The sequence below is a fragment of the Channa argus genome, chromosome 2, assembly GCF_033026475.1.
Source record: "Channa argus isolate prfri chromosome 2, Channa argus male v1.0, whole genome shotgun sequence".
NCBI classification, from domain to species: domain Eukaryota; kingdom Metazoa; phylum Chordata; class Actinopteri; order Anabantiformes; family Channidae; genus Channa; species Channa argus.
The window spans coordinates 11972330-11992605 of record NC_090198.1 but is presented as its reverse complement, the minus strand read 5'-3'; the positions used below and the strand labels follow the sequence as shown (position 1 = coordinate 11992605).

Sequence of the window (20276 nt, the reverse complement as noted above, 5' to 3'; positions counted from 1 at the left end):
TGTGTGTGCATTTAATGTTGACAGAGACTTTGTGTTTCATCTTCAATCCTTTGTATTACTCTTTATTGTATTTGGATAAATGCCCGAACAGACTTTGTCAAGCAGGCTTTAGTTGCATTTTAATAAAAGCCTTTTAGTAGATTGTCGTTTACACTGACGAGTCATGATCAAGTGAAGTAGCTCTACACTGTAAAATCTAAAGTTTTCCTTATTCTAATATGTGTCTCCCTGGCTATTGTTTTCATAATTTCTATTTTTTCTGATTACCAGACAGAATGACTCTTACAAAACCAGAGGCTCTTAAGAAGAGAGAGTGTTTTGGAACTTGTTTTAGTTTTGCTCTAAACATAATTACCTTTTGTTAATGTATATTTACCTTAAATGTTGCATTGTATGCAGTGGTAGGATAAATTCGTTGTGCACGCAAAGGTCAGAGCATCTCTGCTCAACCCATCAATTGTGGAGCTACAAAGCAACTAAGTGTCTTTCACTATATAAGTAAAGTAATTCTTAAGTTGGTGAAAATAACGAACTAATTTGCCATCCCTAATAGCATTTCTTTTCTCAACACATTGTAATCTGATACATCACTAACATAAAAACTCCCATCTGAGAATCTCTGTCTCAGTGTGGTGAATGCAGGAGACTGAGCATCTGCTTTTTGCAGATGATGCGGTTCTGTTGGCTTCATCAGTCATTATGGGTGCAGGCAGAGGCTATCTGGATAAACTAAGCTTAATATTGCTTGCTGCGGATCCTGTATGTGATGCGGCTAGTCAGACTGACCTTCAACATGCAGTAGATTTACAGCCATTTCACTAGGTGACACTGTGGCTTAGATCTAGAGAAGAGACTAAATCTAATCTAAGTATCTAATCTAAGTGGAAGTACAGGTTAGTAATAAGAACATGAATTTTAGGCCTGCTAGCATCCAGGAACCCATGAACTGTGTCTGGGCTGAGAGTGTGGCAGAGATGAGTGAGGATGATCTGAAAGAACTGCACAAAGGTAGATGAGCAGCTGGATGGATGGGGTAACCGAGATGGCATCAGAGTAAGATGACCACATCCCACAGAATGAATCAGGAATGCAAACTAGGCCAAGGAAGATCAGAACAACAATCCAAATATCTTAATCCAAAGTAAAGTATATAGTCTGTATTCAATAACTCAGAGTCTATGTCCAATAATTCAGAACACCACAGAGCCCAAGGGGCTTAGGCAGAGAAGGCAGGTCAGCAGACATGGTCAATATCATCAGGCAACACAGTCAGGAACGGTTCAGAGCCTCTGTATGTAAGTAGACAATCAGGGCAATTAGTGCTGCAAACATGGAAACTTATACAGGAAGAGAGGGAGGCACAGGTTAAGGTAATCAGGACTGATGATATACGGTAAAGTGACAGAAATAGCTATGGAACAGGAACTTGGACTGAGGAAATATAAAATAAAAGCCAGAACCCGGAAGTAAAGCTACTGACCATGACACTAATTTCATCTGCTACTGCCATTACCACGAAATGTAAATATGTATTTGAGAGTTTGTAAATGAAATATACAAAAATAATATTTTAACACATTCTAAGGCTTTTTTTTAAACGCAGTGTTGCTGCATCTTGACCTCAGCGTTTAATGTTGCTAAGTGAACACGTCTGTATGACGATACTTCTACATTCACTTAGGAAATGTGAAAAATGTAGCCTATTTATTATTTTATATATTTATGTCCTTTTTTACAGTGCAGAAGAGGAGAGCGGGAGGTGGGAGGGGGGTTGGAGGGAGTGGAGGAGGGTGTGAAGAATAGGAGGTGCAGGAGAGCAGTCTTGCTGGTACACACCGATGAAAACACTGCAGGTTTCAGGAGGACACCGGCGTTAGATAACAATATTTATTGGTCTCATCGGATGCGGCGGGTCCTGTGAAAGCGGAGCGACCAGCTGAGGACGAGGAAATCATTTTCATCTCATTCCCTCTAACTCAACAAAGCTGCCTGAGAGGCGACGTCTGCTGCTGACCGCTGATGCTGAACAGGATGACGGTGACCCTGCAAACTTCAGAGCGGATTTATGAAGTGCCTGCTGCTGCTCACTGGGCTGGTGTCTGAGCATCAGTCTCTGCCTCTGCAAGTTGATGTTCACAATTACACAGGGTTTGGCTTGAGTCTTATTGGACAGAGGAATCTTCATTATAGCAGCAGCTGAGACAATGGCCAGGACAAATAGCAGAGACGGTAAAGATCTGTGGCAGACCTGTACCCTTTAAGGTGAGTTCAGGGTTTTGCTTTTAAACTACTTTTATTTCTTTAGATTACAGAACGCATTGAAATGGGCTATGTTTAAGAAAGTGGGGAGCATGAAAACACTGTTACAAAAAAATAATACAAACACGTTCAACAGACTAATACACAACAAAGTGCATTCGATTATACAAGAGGCTTTACATTAATTTATGTTTTCACAAAAGTCTAATCATATACAGTGTAATGGTTTAATTTTTTGCAGTTTATTGCTGATAGTCGTTCCTTTGGCCTAACACTTTTTATATTGATCTCACATCTTTTCTAAAATGTTTACAACAAACAAAATACTCCATAATCAAAATAATACAGCAATGAAATGGTTACTGTTCCAGCGTACATTTCGGTACAGTGGAGATCAATTTGGTGACGTTTCATCTACTGTGCAGTCATGATTTGAAAATGTATATATATTTTATAACTTTGCACAGTATAGTCATCACAGTATAGTATATGCACAACATATTTTGAAACATGTTTTAAAAGCTTATAGGCTATACATATGGAAACCTAATCTGTATTATATAATAACTACACACATAATGGTTATATTGTTGCAGTTATATTGCTGCAACATTATAAACAATTAATCAATCAGATTTGGGAAATGATATGCCTTTCTCTATTTTCTGACATTTCACAGACAAAACAATCAGTCTTAGCGTTATTAATCATGTATATATATGTGTGTGTGTTCCATTGTGTTGCTGGTTATGTGGGAGCTAATTTTAACGAATTTCTTAAAGAATTTTTTAAAGAATTTCTTTCCAAGATTTATAAAAAACAAACGAACAAAAAATGAGGCCAGCCAAATTGAGGCCAGCAATGTAATGTATTGGGAACTACATTTTATGATAAAGTCAAACTGTTGTTTTATCAATACCAAACCAAATATTTAGTGTTATAGGAATTAAGGTTGAAAAGAGCTGTAATAATTTCTATGGTTCAGTTGGCTGGTGGCATCAGACATTTTAACCTCTGGTTCATTCACACCACGTTGTCTCAGCAGAGCCAATAACAGTCTGTGAGGTCACTCAGCATTCGTTCCACATGAACAGAGGTGTGAATTATTTTAGGAGTGCCAGGTCTATAAGTGGACTGCAAAATAAATATTTTAGTAAATCTTCAGCTTTTCTGAACAGTTATAAGAGTATATGAAAAAGAGGATGTGGGTGAACACATAAAAACAGGCAACTCAACATAATTGAAGCCAGACAAAGAGTAAACATTTTCCAGACCTACCGAAGAAAACCAGATGGCTGGTACAACAAAACAGGACATTAATTATGCTTTATTGTGAATTTTAACATCACAAAGGGTTAAAGAGAAGGAAAGGTTTTGGTGTGTGCCTTGGGTGAGAAACATTAATTGTTAGGAATATGTGTTATCTTGGACTGCCTTGGTACCACGCATTGGTGTCTTTCTTGATACTACCATCTGGGGGTGCCAACCTGACATTTTCAAACTTGGCACAAAAGGTGTTTCAAATTATTGGATAATATCTCTGAAACACCATGAGAATATTAATGAGAATGTTCTATGCTTTTATTATGCAGTATATAACATTGATAAAATAATGCCCTTCATAAACAAAAAGCAGCTCAGTGATGGATTAATAAAACATAATTACGTGAAAGTCACAGTTAATCCTTTCATTTTAAGGAAAAAGGCTTAAGATTTCCTGGTTTAACCCTTTAGTACATGAGTATTAGCAGCTTTTTATCCTAATTATTTTTCCATGGGGCTGATGTGGCAAACATTTTTTAGCGTTCTGAAAGAATTTAGAGTCAACACAGTTTTTAAATTAGATAAACGGCAACAGAAGGTTGGTCTTCAATTTAGTGTTGCTTTATAATGAGAGTCAAGTCAAGGACCCGAAATACAAATGCATTTTACTTTGTTTTGTACTTTTGTTATCACAGTTCATTGGCTTCTTTGAGGATCCCTCTCATGTCTTCTGCTCATCTGGGGATAAAAATATCTCTCCCATCCCATCAAACATCCTACAGCCAGCATGCCCATTATTAGCAATGCAAACCACGACTTTAGCACCTACTCTATCAGCAGTGATGACAGCAGCCTCGACCGCTTCTTTACTGAGATCCCAGAGACTGAGACCATCAAGGGTGTGTACTTCCAACGTGTCCAGCTGCTTCGTGATCCCAAGGCCTCGTATGTGGTGGACCATACTCTGCAGGTTCTCATCAATGTTGGGGGCAACCGCTACACCTTCCCCTGGAGCACCTTGGAGCAATTTCCTCAGAGCAGACTGGGCCAACTTCGCTTTTGCACGTCCCCTGAAGAGATTGCACGACTCTGCGATGACTATGATGAGACATGCAAAGAGTACTTCTTTGACCGAAATCCAACGGCCTTTAGGGTCATCCTCAATTTCCTGGCTGCAGGAAAACTGCGTCTGCTCCGGGAACTGTGTGCTGTGTCACTGCACGATGAGCTCGATTACTGGGGCGTGGACCCAGGACACATGGAGCGTTGTTGCCGTCGCCGTATGATCACCCGCGTGGAGGAAGTGGCTGAGCGAGAGCGTAAGGAAGAGGACTGGAGGCAGAAGAGGATGTTGCTAAAGAAAAGCACCGCAGAGATTGAAAAGGGCTCTCGAAGAATAATCTGGATCTTGCGAGAGGTGGTAGAAAACCCTCACTCAGGGTTTGCTGGGAAGATGTTTGCCTGTCTCTCTGTCATCATGGTGTTGGTCACAGTTGTCAGTCTGTGCATCAGCACCATGCCAGAGCTAAGAAATGAAGAAAGTAAGGTGAGTAGGATGTCAACAAAGCTTTGAATGTATTCCATACTGTCCTATTTAGAGGTGCAAATATTTCACATTTACAGTGTCAGTTTTTAGTAATTGATTTTAGCCAGAGGTAGTGGAGTCACACAAACTCAAGGGCAAGTATTTCCTAAAGAAATAATCCACTCTTTCTTTCTTTTCCTGCTTCTCTCTCTCTCCATCAGTGAGCTTTCAATGTCACAGTGAAATAGAAATGGATTATTTTCTACATTTTGACTGATTCTGCAGATTACTTATTTAGGATACAGCTCCAAAGAACTGCAGAAGCTTGTGTCTCTAAAACAAAATCAATTGACTTAAATTGTGAAAATGTGATACACTGTGTGCAGAGGTGGTAGTACACAAGTACACGAGCTCAATACTCATGGAAAAGTGACTGTATGGTATTGACCTAAAGTTCTTCACTGCAAGTACCACTTCAAATCGTTTACTTAAGTAATGAACAGATTATTGTCATTTTACTTAAAGTGCAAAAAAGTAAAAGTAAAAGTACTCCACTGAGTAAAAAATGTATTTGAAATAATTGTATTACTTATTATGGTAATTATGGTAAAACATGTACAGTAATTCATTTAAAAAAGGGTCAAAGGTCACTGTTGGTAAAAGTTGAGCTGATTTGAATGATTATTGTTGTAGCTGATCTGTATATATTCTTTCCACTTTTTACTTATACTATAAGTTCATGAACTGCATACAGGAAGATTTATTGTGATATGACAAATATTGTACTTTAAAGTTGTTCTGTATATTTTCATTTTGTGTGTCACTGTGTCTGCAGGGCGAGTGCTCCCAGAGGTGTCAGAGCATGTTTGTGGTGGAGTCTGTCTGCGTAGCCTGGTTCACCTTGGAGTTTGTGCTGCGATTTGTTAATGCTCAGAGCAAGCTCGCCTTTGCTCGTGGCCCCCTCAACATCATAGATGCCATCGCCATTCTGCCATACTACGTCTCTCTGGTTGTCGACGTCAGAGATGAGTCACAAGAGGAAGTCATTATGGGTGCAGGCAGAGGCTATCTGGATAAACTAAGCTTAATATTGCGCTTGCTGCGTGCCCTTCGGATCCTGTATGTGATGCGGCTAGCTCGCCACTCTCTGGGCCTGCAGACTTTAGGGCTGACAATGCAGCGCAGCATGAGGGAATTCGGCCTGCTGCTGCTGTTCGTCTGCGTGGCTGTGGCCCTCTTCTCACCTCTGGTCCATCTAGCAGAGAGTGAACTGGCACCATTTGCTGCCACCCATCCCCACCACAGCTTCAGCAGCATCCCAGCTTCTTACTGGTGGGCCATCATCTCTATGACCACTGTGGGCTATGGTGACATGGTGCCGCGCAGCATTCCCGGACAGATAGTGGCACTTACCAGCATCCTGAGTGGCATCCTCATCATGGCGTTCCCTGCCACATCTATCTTTCACACTTTCTCCCGTTCGTATCAGGAGCTTAAACAGGAGTATCAACGTCTGTGGAAGGAGGAAAGAGATGAAGAAATAGCTGCTGAATCAGAGGAGAGCTGTTTAAAGGTTGATTTATCACCAGATGAGCTTGTGTCTGTGTCCAAGGCAGATAATGACAGGCCGAAGTCAAGCAAGAAACATCAATCCACACACTTCCATCCACAGCTTTTTAATGGACCAGAGCAGTCAGAAACATTTATTAAGCATAATTATTAGACATGCTGACACTTTAATAGATACTCTATCATATATTTAATTACATACTGTATTTTAACTACATTTAAACTCCAAAGAATTGCCATATGGTGGATGCTCCAATTTGCTTTGCGTGTTTGTCTCTTCATGTCATTGATTCATGCTTTAATATCTTGAGCTTTCAACAAACGCAGGCATTTATCTGATTAAATGAAGCTTTATTTAGGTCAGCAATGTATTACATACCACACATATCTGAATTCTCTTCAATTTTGAATGTAAGTGAAGTATTAAACAATTTTAGTACCCAAAAACACAGAAATGATGGTCTGGACAGTAGTCATCAATTTTACCAAGAACTCACACCTGCTGGACAGTACCAACAGAAGATGTAATAATACTACAGATACATTTTTTAAAAATCAATATGTTTCACTTGTAATCAGATTCTGTAACAGTGATGTCACAGAGTACAGAAGCACACCTGTATACAGTATCACTGCAGCAAGGTGTGTCATTACAACATGAGAGGTCAGCAAATACATGATTTTAAGGGGGAGAGTAACTTAGTCTTTAAAAACAAATTCACTGGAACCTTTTTTACTCCACACAACACAAAAACTATATTTTAATGTAGTAGAGATTACACAAAGAATCTGTAGGCAGATTAATGTGAAATCCAACACAAGCACAGGCATGAAAAATGTCACTGTAGTGGAAATCAATTCATGCTGCACAGGTAAGAAAGTAATTTTAAAACTTATTTTACTGTGCAAAATAACTGATAACACTTATTATGACATGTTTATTGAAATGGCTCAAATCAACAGCTCTCGGCTTGTCCCTGAAGGGGTCTCCACGTTGATTTGGCATGTGGATGCCCTTCCTGCCACAACCTCCCAGTTGTATCTGGTCTTGGGACTGGCACCAATGTCTATATAATTGGCTGAAGTATAAAAACGCAACAAGTTTGGTCCAGATTAAACTCATCCCCCTCTAAGTTGTGTTGTAGCTTCTCTTGTCTCTCTGCCTGTTAAACTTCCAGCTATTTTCAAAATAAAAACAAAAACCATTTTAAAAACAATTTCATTGTTTTGCTTTTGCCTTCAAACTTTTACTGTTTTGCTAGGGATCAGCTGAATTAATGCGGCCTCAGAGTCTGATGGGTGGGTTCATGCTGGGTCCTTTTGTCTACCATAAAAAGACAGGTTATTTGCCTGTATGAACACTGAAACTGTTTTTTTCCTAAATATTTTGGAGGCTATTAAGAGATATCTTAAAAATGGATAATAAAATACACCCTTTTTTTTTTGCAAAAAAATAAAAAAACTAAATACAAATTCCTCATACACTTTACAATGACCAGATTGGATAGGAGGAATAGTTTGAAACCTGACTATTACTTTAAGATAATAACATAAAACAATAAACTAGGAATATTTTCTTTAATGGAACAATAACAACCACAGCCTTGTGGTGTAATTTGTGATATGCGATCACTGTGATTAAACATGTTATACATCTAATAGATCATTTAAACTAATCTGATCCGAACAAATTCTGTTCCAGGAATGTTAATACCGATTTATTTCATCTTTTATGCCTTTGTATACATGAGAAACCAACAACAAAACCTCACACCAGCATCTGTTGTCATCAACTGTGGCTGGTGTTTGAAGAGACAGATGGAGCATCTTGAAGAGCCTCTTTTTGTCTCTGCATAATTTCTTCGTAAAATGCTGTTATTGGCACAGTTATGTTTGCTCAAACTTCAAACAATGGAAACATTGAAGAGACCAATAGTTACTTGTTCTTGTCCTCCATCACCTCTTCCTCTCATGCAGCCTGCACTGCCTGCTGTCTTCATGGAGGAGACTGCAACACCAACTGCCTGAAACATCAATGCAGGGTCCTCAAAAGAAGGAATACAAACTGGGACCACAGCACATGAACTGCTGTTTTAGAAATGTTCTGACCCAGTTGTCCTGTAATCTCTATTGGTCTGTCTCTATTGTAAAAGTTGCTGAGATCCTCACATTTGCCCATTTTTCCTGTCAGTGGTTTTAATGTTGGGCCTTTTCTATGAAGTATAAACTATCAACTGTTGTAGAGCTATGAAACAGAAATTTTCCTGTTTGAACACCAGTGAAGCTCACTTTCTCTGTCAGGAGTTTGGTGGTTCAATAATGAAAAACCAACAGCTCTACAAAAATAAAGCTTTTATTCAGAAAGGCAGTACCTTATGACATAGAGTACGGTACATTTTAAATAATGTCCCATTTTCATGGTTCACATTAAATCAGAACACAATTCTCTTACATGCACAACACTGAAAAATTACTTCCCATGTAAACAGTAATGCACAGTAATAATTCTGAAAAACACTGGTATGTTAAATACTATAGGAAGAAAGCTGTAAAAAACACCAACTTTTCTTCCTAATCATCAGTAGTTAGCGAGCCACAGATCTCAATATCATGCATGCACATCCAATAATAAAATATCATATATATTAACTTTTTAACACACAGGGACGAAATCCTCATGGTGATTTTTTCTTCTCATTGCACTTAAAGACATTGAAAGGGGCAGATGGCGAGGTGTTGTTAGCAGTTGAATTCTGAAATTCCTCCAGCACCTTCCTCGCCCAATCCAACTCAAGTTTTACACAAACCTCCTTTTTACACACAGTTGTGACTCTGTAAGAAACACACAACACATGTATAATGTAAAAGGTATCTCTGTGATGATTAACACATAGAGAATTATTACTGATTTTGTTGTGGTTCACTCTTATTATTCTAATAATGTTTTTGCTGCAGCAGGCAGGCGTTTTCAGAGAGAAAACAGGTGTAAAAACAATGTATGCTACTTGCTCAGCACCAGAGAGCAAATAGCAAATTATTAAGCAAAAGTATTTAACATAAGCCACTGCAGTAATAGTACACATTCAGTTCAGTCCACTTTCTGTATATACTTACACAATGGCTTTGGATGCACAGGAACTTGGGGTCATCACCACATTTTTAATTCTTCCCTTAGGAACTCGTACTGGACTGTAGACTGTACAGCATCCATTACTCATAAGTAAATTTGCAGCGTCTAAACCTGAACACATAACGTTACAAAAATATTTAATAGTTTGTCTCCTAAATGCAGTTTACTCTCACAGCTCTCAGAAAAATCGAGCAGAGTTACTAACCAGCAGAGCGATGCACAATGCAGATCAGAGTTAGAAGTACGACAGCCACCAGGGTCTTCATGGTTCCCCAACAGAGACAGATGTTCTCCTTCTATTTGGATCGAAGTCTTTAACCTTGATGGCTGATCTGGTCTGATCTGTGTTAGAGACCTGCTCTGAGCTCCTTTTATACACAGCTGATGTCTCCGTCCCCTCATTCTTACTCTGTTAGGTTCTTAGAAACCAGCCTGTAGTTTCCCTTCTATTTCCTCATCTTCTCCTTTCTCTTTCACTGCAGCGGTTTTCTGTACAGAGAAATTGAGGAGATATTAAAAAGCTGTACACAGAATCAACTGTGGGGTTCCCCTGCTGTTTAATTTTTAGAATTAGATTCTGGGGATTAAGTGTCATAGAAATTAAAGTTTTATCTGTAACACACACTTTAGTATAAGTCAGTCAGTGTGTGAATTAATGCAGCAATCTGTCTTTGCAACACATATTTTTTACTTCATGGCATTTTCCTTCATTTTTGAATGAAATCATAAGCACTGAAATACCTGCAGGACAGTAAATTGCATTTTGTGTTTTCCAGGCACCATCAACACCTCACAAAAAGCCTGACTGATGATTAAATATTTTTTGGCATGTATTGGCAGTCTAATACATAAGGCTTGTTGTGTTTATACATCCACTAATCCCTACATTATAAGAGCCATTCTAATAAACCCCAAACTTACTTTCCATTACAGCCTCCAAACAACAATCATCGAGAGCAATGAATGATAACTGACATTATTTGGTCAATATAATAAATTCTAGGCATTGCAATATTTTTCACAGCCCCAAAGAAGCTGGAGCCTTTATTTCTGAATGACCAGCTTGGTTATGTATCAAATTGTTATACTGAAACATAAATATTATGTATCCACTTCACGCTACCCGCAGCTTTGGGAGGGTGTTCATCATATGCAAATATATAACATATTACCATGCAGTTAGCAGTTAGCATGTGAAATAATTGCAGGTTGTAAATTGGCTGTTAAATCAAAACAAATTTCTAACTTACTCAATGTGAAGATGTGTTTTTTTTTCCTTAAACTGTTTTAAACTACAATTTTGTAAATCATAACAGTATAGGAGACATTTTTCAGTTTTCAGTGCTTTTACCTGTAAAAGGGCTTTTTCCTGATTAAACTTATAACCTAATAGCTACAAAATGCAACTGAAGTTAGAGATATAGAAAAGACTCAAGGTAGTCGTCCTTGTGAAATTACAAAAAACAATAAGCTCCAAAACGTACTTTAAAGACTCGTGGCCCCCTCAACATCATAGATGCCATCGCCATTCTGCCATACTATATCTCTCTGGTTGTCGACGTCAGAGATGAGTCACAAGAGGAAGTCATTATGGGTGCAGGCAGAGGCTATCTGGGTAAACTAAGCTTAATATTGCGCTTGCTGCGTGCCCTTCGGATCCTGTATGCGATGCGGCTAGCTCGCCACTCTCTGGGCCTGCAGACTTTAGGGCTGACCATGCAGCGCAGCATGAGGGAATTTGGCCTGCTGCTGCTGTTCGTCTGCGTGGCTGTGGCCCTCTTCTCACCTCTGGTCCATCTAGCAGAAAGTGAACTGGCACCATTTGCTGCCACCCACCCCCACCACAGCTTCAGCAGCATCCCGGCTTCTTACTGGTGGGCCATCATCTCTATGACCACTGTGGGCTATAGTGACATGGTGCCGCGCAGCATTCCCGGGCAGATAGTGGCACTTACCAGCATCCTGAGTGGCATCCTCATCATGGCGTTCCCTGCCACATCTATCTTTCACACTTTCTCCCGTTCGTATCAGGAGCTTAAACAGGAGTATCAACGTCTGTGGAAGGAGGAAAGAGATGAAGAAATAGCTGCTGAATCAGAGGAGAGCTGTTTAAAGGTTGATTTATCACCAGATGAGCTTGTGTCCGTGTCCAAGGCAGAAAATGACAGGCCGAAGTCAAGCAAGAAACATCAATCCACACACTTCCATCCACAGCTTTTTAATGGACCAGAGCAGTCAGAAACATTTATTAAGCATAATTATTAGACATGCTGTGTGTTTGTCTCTTCATGTCATGGATTCATGCTTTAATATCTTGAGCTTTCAAGAAACGCAGGCATTTATGTGATTAAATGAAGCTTTATTTAGGTCAGCAATTTATTACATACCACACATATCTGAATTCTCTTCAATTTTGAATGTAAGTGAAGTATTGAACAATTTTAGTACCCAAAAACACAGAAATGATGGTCTGGACAGTAGTCATCAATTTTACCAAGAACTCACACCTGCTGGACAGCACCAACAGAAGATGTAATAATACTACAGATACATTTTTAAAAAATCAATATGTTTCACTTGTAATCTGATTCTGTAACAGTGATGTCACAGAGTACAGAAGCACACCTGTATACAGTATCACTGCAGCAAGGTGAGTCATTACAACATGAGAAGTCAGCAAATACATGATTTTAAGGGGGAGAGTAACTTAGTCTTTAAAAACAAATTCACTGGAACCTTTTTTACTCCACACAACACAAAAACTATATTTTAATGTAGTAGAGATTACACAAAGAATCTGTAGGCAGATTAATGTGAAATCCAACACAAGCACAGGCATGAAAAATGTCACTGTAGTGGAAATCAATTCATGCTGCATAGGTAAGAAAGTAATTTTAAAACGTATTTTACTGTGCAAAATAACTGATAACAGATATTATGACATGTTTTTTGAATTGGTTCAAATCAACAGCTCTGGGCTTGTCCCTGAAGGGGTCTCAACGTTGATTTGGCATGTGTTTTTACACCGGATGCCCTTCCTGCCACAACCTTGTATCTGGTCTTGGGACTGGCACCAATGTCTATTTAATTGGCTGAAATATAAAAACGCAACAAGTTTGGTCCAGATTAAACTCATCCCCCTGTAAGTTGTGTTGTAGCTTCTCTTGTCTCTCTGTCTGTTAAACTTCCAGCTGTTTTCAAAATAAAAACATAAAACAATTTAAAAAACAATTTTATTGTTTTGCTTTTGCCTTCAAACTTTTACTGTTTTGCTAGGGATCAGCTGAATTAATGCGGCCTCAGAGTCTGATGGGTGGGTTCATGCTGGGTCCTTTTGTCTACCATAAAAAGACAGGTTATTTGCCTGTATGAACACTGAAACTGTTTTTTTCCTAAATATTTTGTAGGCTATTAAGAGATATCTTAAAAATAGATAATAAAATACACCCTTTTTTTTAAAAAACTAAATACAACTAAATACAGATTCCTCATACACTTTACAATGACCAGATTGGATAGGAGGAATAGTTTGACACCTGACTATTACTTTAAGATAATAGCATAAAACAATAAACTAGGAATATTTTCTTTAATGGAACAATAACAACCACAGCCTTGTGGTGTAATTTGTGATATGTGATCACTGTGATTAAACATATTATACATCTAATAGATCATTTAAACTAATCTGATCCGAACAAATTCTGCTCCAGGAATGTTAATACCGATTTATTTAATCTTTTATGCCTTTGTATACATGTGAAACCAACAACAAAACCTCACACAAGCATCTGTTGTCATCAACTGTGGCTGGTGTTTGAAGAGACAGATGGAGCATCTTGAAGAGCCTCTTTTTGTCTCTGCATAATTTCGTCTTAAAATGCTGTTATTGGCACAATTATGTTTGCTCAAACTTCAAACAATGGAAACATTGAAGAGACCAATAGTTACTTGGTCTTGTCCTCCACCACCTCTTCCTTTCATGCAGCCTGCACTGACTGATGTCTTCATGGAGGAGACTGCAACACCAACTGCCTGAAAAATCAATGCAGGATCCTCAGAAGTAGGAATTACAGAATTGATTCAGGTGTCTGTCATACCCTCATCAATTGAATAAAGAGTCTAGACCATCAATAGATAAACCAGGTGTTAAATATCACATATTAACAAAAAGCATTATTGGTATTTTGAATTGCATATACCGTATTTGGCATATTTACATTTTCATGACACACTTGGCAACTTTAGTAGCCGCTTCCAGCTCATCACTTACATATTTAGGCACATTTGCACACATATTTGAAACCACAGCAAATAGTGTTTACTCATGCAGAAGTGTGAGGTACCTTTCCTTATAAACAATATACAAATGAAAATATGCCTAATATTGTGTAAGTCCCCTTTTGTTGCTACAACTTCTCTGACCCATCCAAGCACTGACTCTGAAGGTTTCTTCTGTTAGCAGCTTTGCTCTTCATGTGGTTTAAGATGAGAGTTGAGGATGTAACTAGATTCTCATTGTACATCCTGGTGCCACCTCTAAACATCATACAAACACACACCATTTACATGAGGTAAAAGAAAAGAATGATTGATCAGCCTTCTTTCATAGCTCCATGGCTTGGATCTAAAACTCACATGCCCACTGTAGGAGTGGCTGTGATGGACAGGGGTCAGCATGAACACTCGGACTGGACTGTAGATTCACTGCTTCATAGGCAGCAAACTGTGTTTTTTTCTGCCACTCGTCAATCATGGCCGTATTAAACTTTTCAGCAACTTATGCTGCAGCAGATCTTCTCTGGGATCAAAGCAGATTAGGCCTGACTATGTTTCAGTTCCTTTGACCACTTTTGGCAGGAACTGCAAACTGCAAACTGGGACCACATCACATGAACTGCTGTTTTAGAAATGTTGTGACCCAGTTGTCCTTTCATTTCTATTTGTCTGTATTATAAAAGTTGCTGAGATTCCTGACATTTGCCCATTTTTCCTGTCAGTGGTTTTAATGTTGGGCCTGTTCTATGAAGTATAAACTATCAACTGTTGTAGAGCTATGAAACAGACGTTTTCCTGTTTAAACACCAGTGAAGCTCACTTTCTCTGTCAGGAGTTTGGTGGTTCACTAATGAAAAACCAACAGCTCTACAAAAATAAAGCTTTTATTCAGAAAGGCAGTACCTTATGACATAGAGTACGGTACATTTTAAATACTCTCCCGTTTTCATGGTTCACATTAAATCAGAACACAATTCTCTTACATGCAAAACATTGAAAAATTACTTCCCATGTAAACAGTAATGCACAGTAATAATTCTGAAAAACACTGGTATGTTAAATTCTATAGGAAGAAAGCTGTAAAAATCACCAACTTTTCTCTCCAATCATCAGTATTTAGCGATCCGCAGTGCTCAATATCATGCATGCACATCCAATAATGAAATATCATATATTTTGACTTTTTAACACAGAGGGACGACATCCTCATGGTGATTTTTTCTTCTCATTGCACTTAAAGACATTGAAAGGGGCAGATGGTGAGTTGTTGTTAGCAGTTGAATTCTGAAATTCCTCCAGCACCTTCCTCGCCCAATCCAACTCAAGTTTTACACAAACCTCCTTTTTACACACAGTTGTGACTCTGTAAGAAACACACAACACATGTATAATGTAAAAGGTATCTCTGTGATGATTAACACATAGAGAATTATTACTGAGTTTGTTGTGGTTCACTCTTATTATTCTAATAATGTTTTGCTGCAGCAGGCAGGCGTTTTCAGAGAGAAAACAGGTGTAAAAACAATGTATGCTACTTGCTCAGCACCAGAGAGCAGATAGCCAAGTTAGTTACCTGGTAAAGCTAGACGAGCATTTAGCAGCTCAATGGCCATAGTTAAAAGTAGAATGATTAAGTAGTCACAAATAAATTCTTAAATAAACAGATAAGTAAAGAATTAAAAAATCTGACATTAAGTCAGTGTTGATTTTAAAATACTCGTTATGTAGCAGTAAGGACCCAGTTTTATTAGTACATTATTGTTACAATTACAATTATGAAAATGTTTGATTTGACTGTATTTAAGACCCCTGTAATGTTCATTTAACTGCCTCACAATAAAAACATAAAATTACTTACTACATAAAATCTGTGTAGTATAAGTTAATGTAGCAAGTAAAGTACCTCAAACTGTACTTTTAACAATTCCTGAGTAATGTCCTGAGTGAATTGTAATCAGTCATCATCTTGGTGCTGCAGTGACTGAATAGCTCTCCTCTGTGGAGAGTCTGCAAACTGCTAATAAATCTAAAAGTTGGTGACTCAGATTTGCATCTAAAAACAACTGCAGAAATTAACAAACTGCAGAGAGAAAGGGCAATTAAATACATGTACTCATGTTCTGTACTAAAACATTTGTCCTTTACTTTAGTATTTCCATTTTATCCTACAGACACATATACTTACTTATAAACTATATGTGCTTAAACTGTTTCCTCACCTCATTCATAAAGAGCAACATGCACAGAGCATGTTTGACAGTGTTTGCTGCAAATGCTGTGTTAATATTTTTAAGTAAAACCTTCACTTATTAGGAAGTATTTTTACCTTATGTGAACAAGAATTGCAGATTTCTGTCATTGTTGCAAAAGTATTTAACATAAGCCACTGCAGTAATAGTACACATTCAGTTCAGTCCACTTTCTGTATATACTTACACAATGGCTTTGGGCTGACAGAAACTTGGGGTCATCACCATATTTTTAATCCTTCCCTTAGGAACTCGTGCTGCACTGTAGGCTGTACAGCATCCATCACTCATAACAACATGTGCTCCGCTTGAACCTGTGAACATATAATGTTACACAAACATTTAATAGTTTGTCTCCTAAATGCAGTTTACTCTCACAGCTCTCAGAGAAATAATGCAGAGTTACTAACCAGCAGAGCGATGCACGATGCAGATCAGAGTTAGAAGTACGACAGCCACCAGGGTCTTCATGGTTCCCCAACAGAGACAGATGTTCTCCTTCTATTTGGATCGAAGTCTTTAACCTTGATGGCTGATCTGGTCTGATCTGTGTTAGAGACCTGCTCTGAGCTCCTTTTATACACAGCTGATGTCTCTGTCCCCTCATTCTTACTCTGTTAGGTTCTTAGAAACCAGCTTGTAGTTCCCCTTCTATTTCCTCATCTTCTCCTTTCTCTTTCACTGCAGCGTTTTTCTGTACAGACAAATTGAGGAGATATTAAAAAGCTGTACACAGAATCAAATGTGGGGTTCCCCTGCTGTTTAATTTTTTAAATTAGAGAAATTAAAATTTTATCTGTAACACACACTTTAGTATAAGTAAGTCAGAGTGTGAATTAATGCAGCAATCTGTCTTTGCAGCACATATTTTTTACTTCATGGCATTTTTCTTTATTTTAGAATGAAATCATAAGCACTGAAATACCTGCAGGACAGTATATTGCATTTTGTGTTTTCCAGACACCATCTACACCTCACAAAAAGCCTGACTGATGATTAAATATTTTTTGCCATTTATTGGCACAACTCATTCCCCTACCACAGTCTAACACATAAGGCTTGTTGTGTTTATACATCCACTAATCCCTACATTATAAGAGCCATTCTAATAAACCCCAAACTTACTTTCCATTACAGCCTCCCAACAACAATCACTGAGAGCATGAATGATAACTTTATTTGGTCATTATTTGGTCAATATAATAAATTCTAGGCATTGCAATATTTTTCACAGCTCCAAAGAAGCTGGAGCCTTTATTTCTGAATGACCAGCTTGGTTATGTATCAAAGTGTTATACTGAAACATAAATATTATGTATCCACCTCACCCTACCAGCAGCTTTGGGAGGGTGTTCATCATATGCAAATATATAACATATTACCATTCAGTTAGCAGTTAACAGGTGAAATAATTGCAGGTTTTAAAGTTAAAACTCTTAACATGGGCAGACACAGACACCTTTCTGACTCTGAGTCTGCTTTCTATTTCTATTACTAATGCTACATCAACTGTCAGTATTAAAATCATTACTGCTGCTATAAAACCCAGTTTACCAGAAGTGCATACCCTCTTTCAAATATAACTGAAAAACACAATGCGACAATCAATTAGAAACCTATTTTTTTATTTTAATACTTAGTATCAAGAATTAAAACAGAGAATTTTGATTGTTTTCGAAAAACATATGCTCATTTTGAATTTATTGCCAGTAACACGGTTGAAATAAACATAGGACATGAGCAACAAAAGACTGGAGAAGTTGTGTAAAGTTGTGTTATGTAAAAAACAGACACCTGGTGGAACAGCAGGTAGTAGTATAGCAGCAATAGTCACATGTGTATAGTACTGCAAGTCATACAACATTTATCAGGAGCAGCACTTGTAAAATATAAGTAGCTGTAGTTTTACTGGTGAAAATTGCAATAATAATTGTAGTAGCAATACTACTGTATAATATAATAACTGTATATGGATTACTGATAAAACTAATAGTAGTGATTGTAAAGATGTTCTTGTAGTGGTATGCATATGTGTAGCAGCACTCGAATTTCACCTTCTGTATTGAGATGCTTAGATTCAAGATTCAACAACTTTTTGATCCCATAGGGAAATGTTGTTTCCTTGTTACAGCTGCTCTCTGTGGGAATGTAGAAAGAAAGGAAAAGAACATACACCAAACGAAGAAAATAAATAAGTACTAATCTTTTTTTTTTTTTTTTTTTACATCTATTTTTTGTCCTTTCGGCTTATCCCGTGAGTTCAGGTCCGCAACAGCGGATCATTGTCCGCATGCTGATTTGGCAAAGTTTTTACGCAGTAGCCCTTCCTGACGCAACCCTCCCCAATTTCTACCGGGCTTGGACCAGCACTGCACAGCTGGGGATAGGAATGGGCTGTTGGGGGTTAGTATAGTCCGGCCGGAGGGCCACCGCCAACTGTTCAATATTCGGGCAACAGACTCTTTCTTTCAGAGTAACATGACCAGTATGACACCACCAGGCCTCCTCCTTTCCTCTTTCTGCACTGAACTGATGAGCGGGACATACTGTCCTGCAGCCACGTCTCCGTGAAACACATTACTCTAAACTCTCGACAGATACTGTATTTTGCTTCCTCGACAGTGCCGTAGACTTGTCCACCTCAAGTTGCCCATGATAAGAGACGGGAGACGGCTTGAATCGTCTCTCCCTTCCCTCGCCTGTTTTCTTGTCCACCCCTCCCTTTCTACCAGCTGTGTTTATGTTATTATTTCTTAGGTTTAAAGTCCGAACGAAACTTAAACCCACGGTGCCGGTCTGCAGCAGGCCGATCAGCTGTTCCCGACTGTAAACAAACGAGCGGCTCCAGCTCCGTACAGCTGATCGCGCTGGTCACAGCTCGAAGCAGAGAAAGTAGCGCGATGATTGAAGTAAGGATAAAAACGCCCTCCAACCGCATGATCAGAGAGAGTCGGCTTTACACAACAAACTGGATACTACTACTACTCTCCTTTCGGCTTATCTAACAGTATGAAAAAAGACGAATAAATTAAAAGAAAAGGAAAAATTAGGTAAATGTTGTCATATGGTTAGATAATTAGCAAACAGGCAAACAAGGTGGGTTTATTGAAGAGGTCAGAGAGGACGAGGATTCCCAGGGCGTGTCACCTTTAGAGACATGCTTAAGACCCCCTTAGGCTTTGTTGTTATATGGCCTAAAACATAGGTCATATATACATAACATACAAGGCAGAATTCTTCAAAGATCTAGTCACATTAGACTAAGCAAATAACAATTTCTTTTGCAGGCACAACAATTGTAATAGTATAAATAGTAGTAGTAAATAGTATAATCATCTATAATACTTAATTATTATGTATACTATTACTTTTACAGAACATTATTGTTGGTGCTGGTACTATTACAAAGCAAATGTTACAAGTGGTACAGCCGAATGTAATAATATTAGTTGCAGTTGTATTAGTTAATGGAAACAGTAATAATAGTACATACAGTAAGAGATGTATTTACAATTTATTTAGCATTTACCAGATGTGATACTAATAATAGTTGTAGCAGTGGCCTAGTTGTAGTGAAGTTGTAGTGTAGGCAGCAGTGTTTGGACACATTAGCACATTAGCAGAATGACATCAGTGATTTTCATTTCCTCATCCGATTTCTGCAGAAAAAACACAACAACTTTTTTTTTTCTGAGAAAGTTTTTACGCTTGAATAAATGAACACATTTTACTTCATTATTCTAGGTACAACATATTTCAATGAAGGAATGCAAAACCTTCATATCCTCATTCACACTTATTTTCTTATTCTTGTAAGTAACAGATTGTTCTAATATCGTTAGAGAACATGAAGAAAATCTTTTAACTGTCTGTGAAGGGTTACAAAGACAAGACACATGAGAGAAACAAATAAAGACAACATTGTACAGCTGAGAATCTTTGTAGAACCAGCCAACCTTCCAAAAACACCTGAGGCCCTGCAGCCCCCTATTAACTGAATAAA

General features: G+C 38.3%; 3 protein-coding genes and 1 pseudogene across 3 annotated transcripts; 2 read left to right on the top strand and 2 right to left on the bottom strand.

The window, feature by feature from the left end:
- Positions 1–1803: 1803 nt before the first annotated feature.
- On the top strand, positions 1804–8805 carry LOC137115039 (potassium voltage-gated channel subfamily G member 4-like; annotated as a pseudogene).
- A 146-nt stretch (positions 8806–8951) lies between these two features.
- Positions 8952–10138, bottom strand: LOC137115071 (C-C motif chemokine 5-like). Its single transcript, XM_067495406.1, has 3 exons — positions 9952–10138; positions 9731–9857; positions 8952–9448 (listed from the first exon to the last, which is right to left on the bottom strand). The coding sequence occupies exons 1-3, from the start codon at positions 10010–10012 to the stop codon at positions 9292–9294; spliced, it is 345 nt and encodes a 114-aa protein (XP_067351507.1). The 5' UTR covers positions 10013–10138; the 3' UTR covers positions 8952–9291.
- Positions 10139–10310: 172 nt separating this feature from the next.
- On the top strand, positions 10311–12299 carry LOC137115055 (potassium voltage-gated channel subfamily G member 2-like). Its single transcript, XM_067495405.1, has one exon. It carries the CDS (start codon positions 11337–11339, stop codon positions 12009–12011), a length of 675 nt encoding a protein of 224 aa, XP_067351506.1. The 5' UTR covers positions 10311–11336; the 3' UTR covers positions 12012–12299.
- A 2591-nt stretch (positions 12300–14890) lies between these two features.
- LOC137115023 (C-C motif chemokine 5-like) lies at positions 14891–16857 on the bottom strand. Its single transcript, XM_067495403.1, has 3 exons — positions 16684–16857; positions 16461–16587; positions 14891–15387 (listed from the first exon to the last, which is right to left on the bottom strand). The coding sequence occupies exons 1-3, from the start codon at positions 16742–16744 to the stop codon at positions 15231–15233; spliced, it is 345 nt and encodes a 114-aa protein (XP_067351504.1). The 5' UTR covers positions 16745–16857; the 3' UTR covers positions 14891–15230.
- Positions 16858–20276: the final 3419 nt, after the last annotated feature.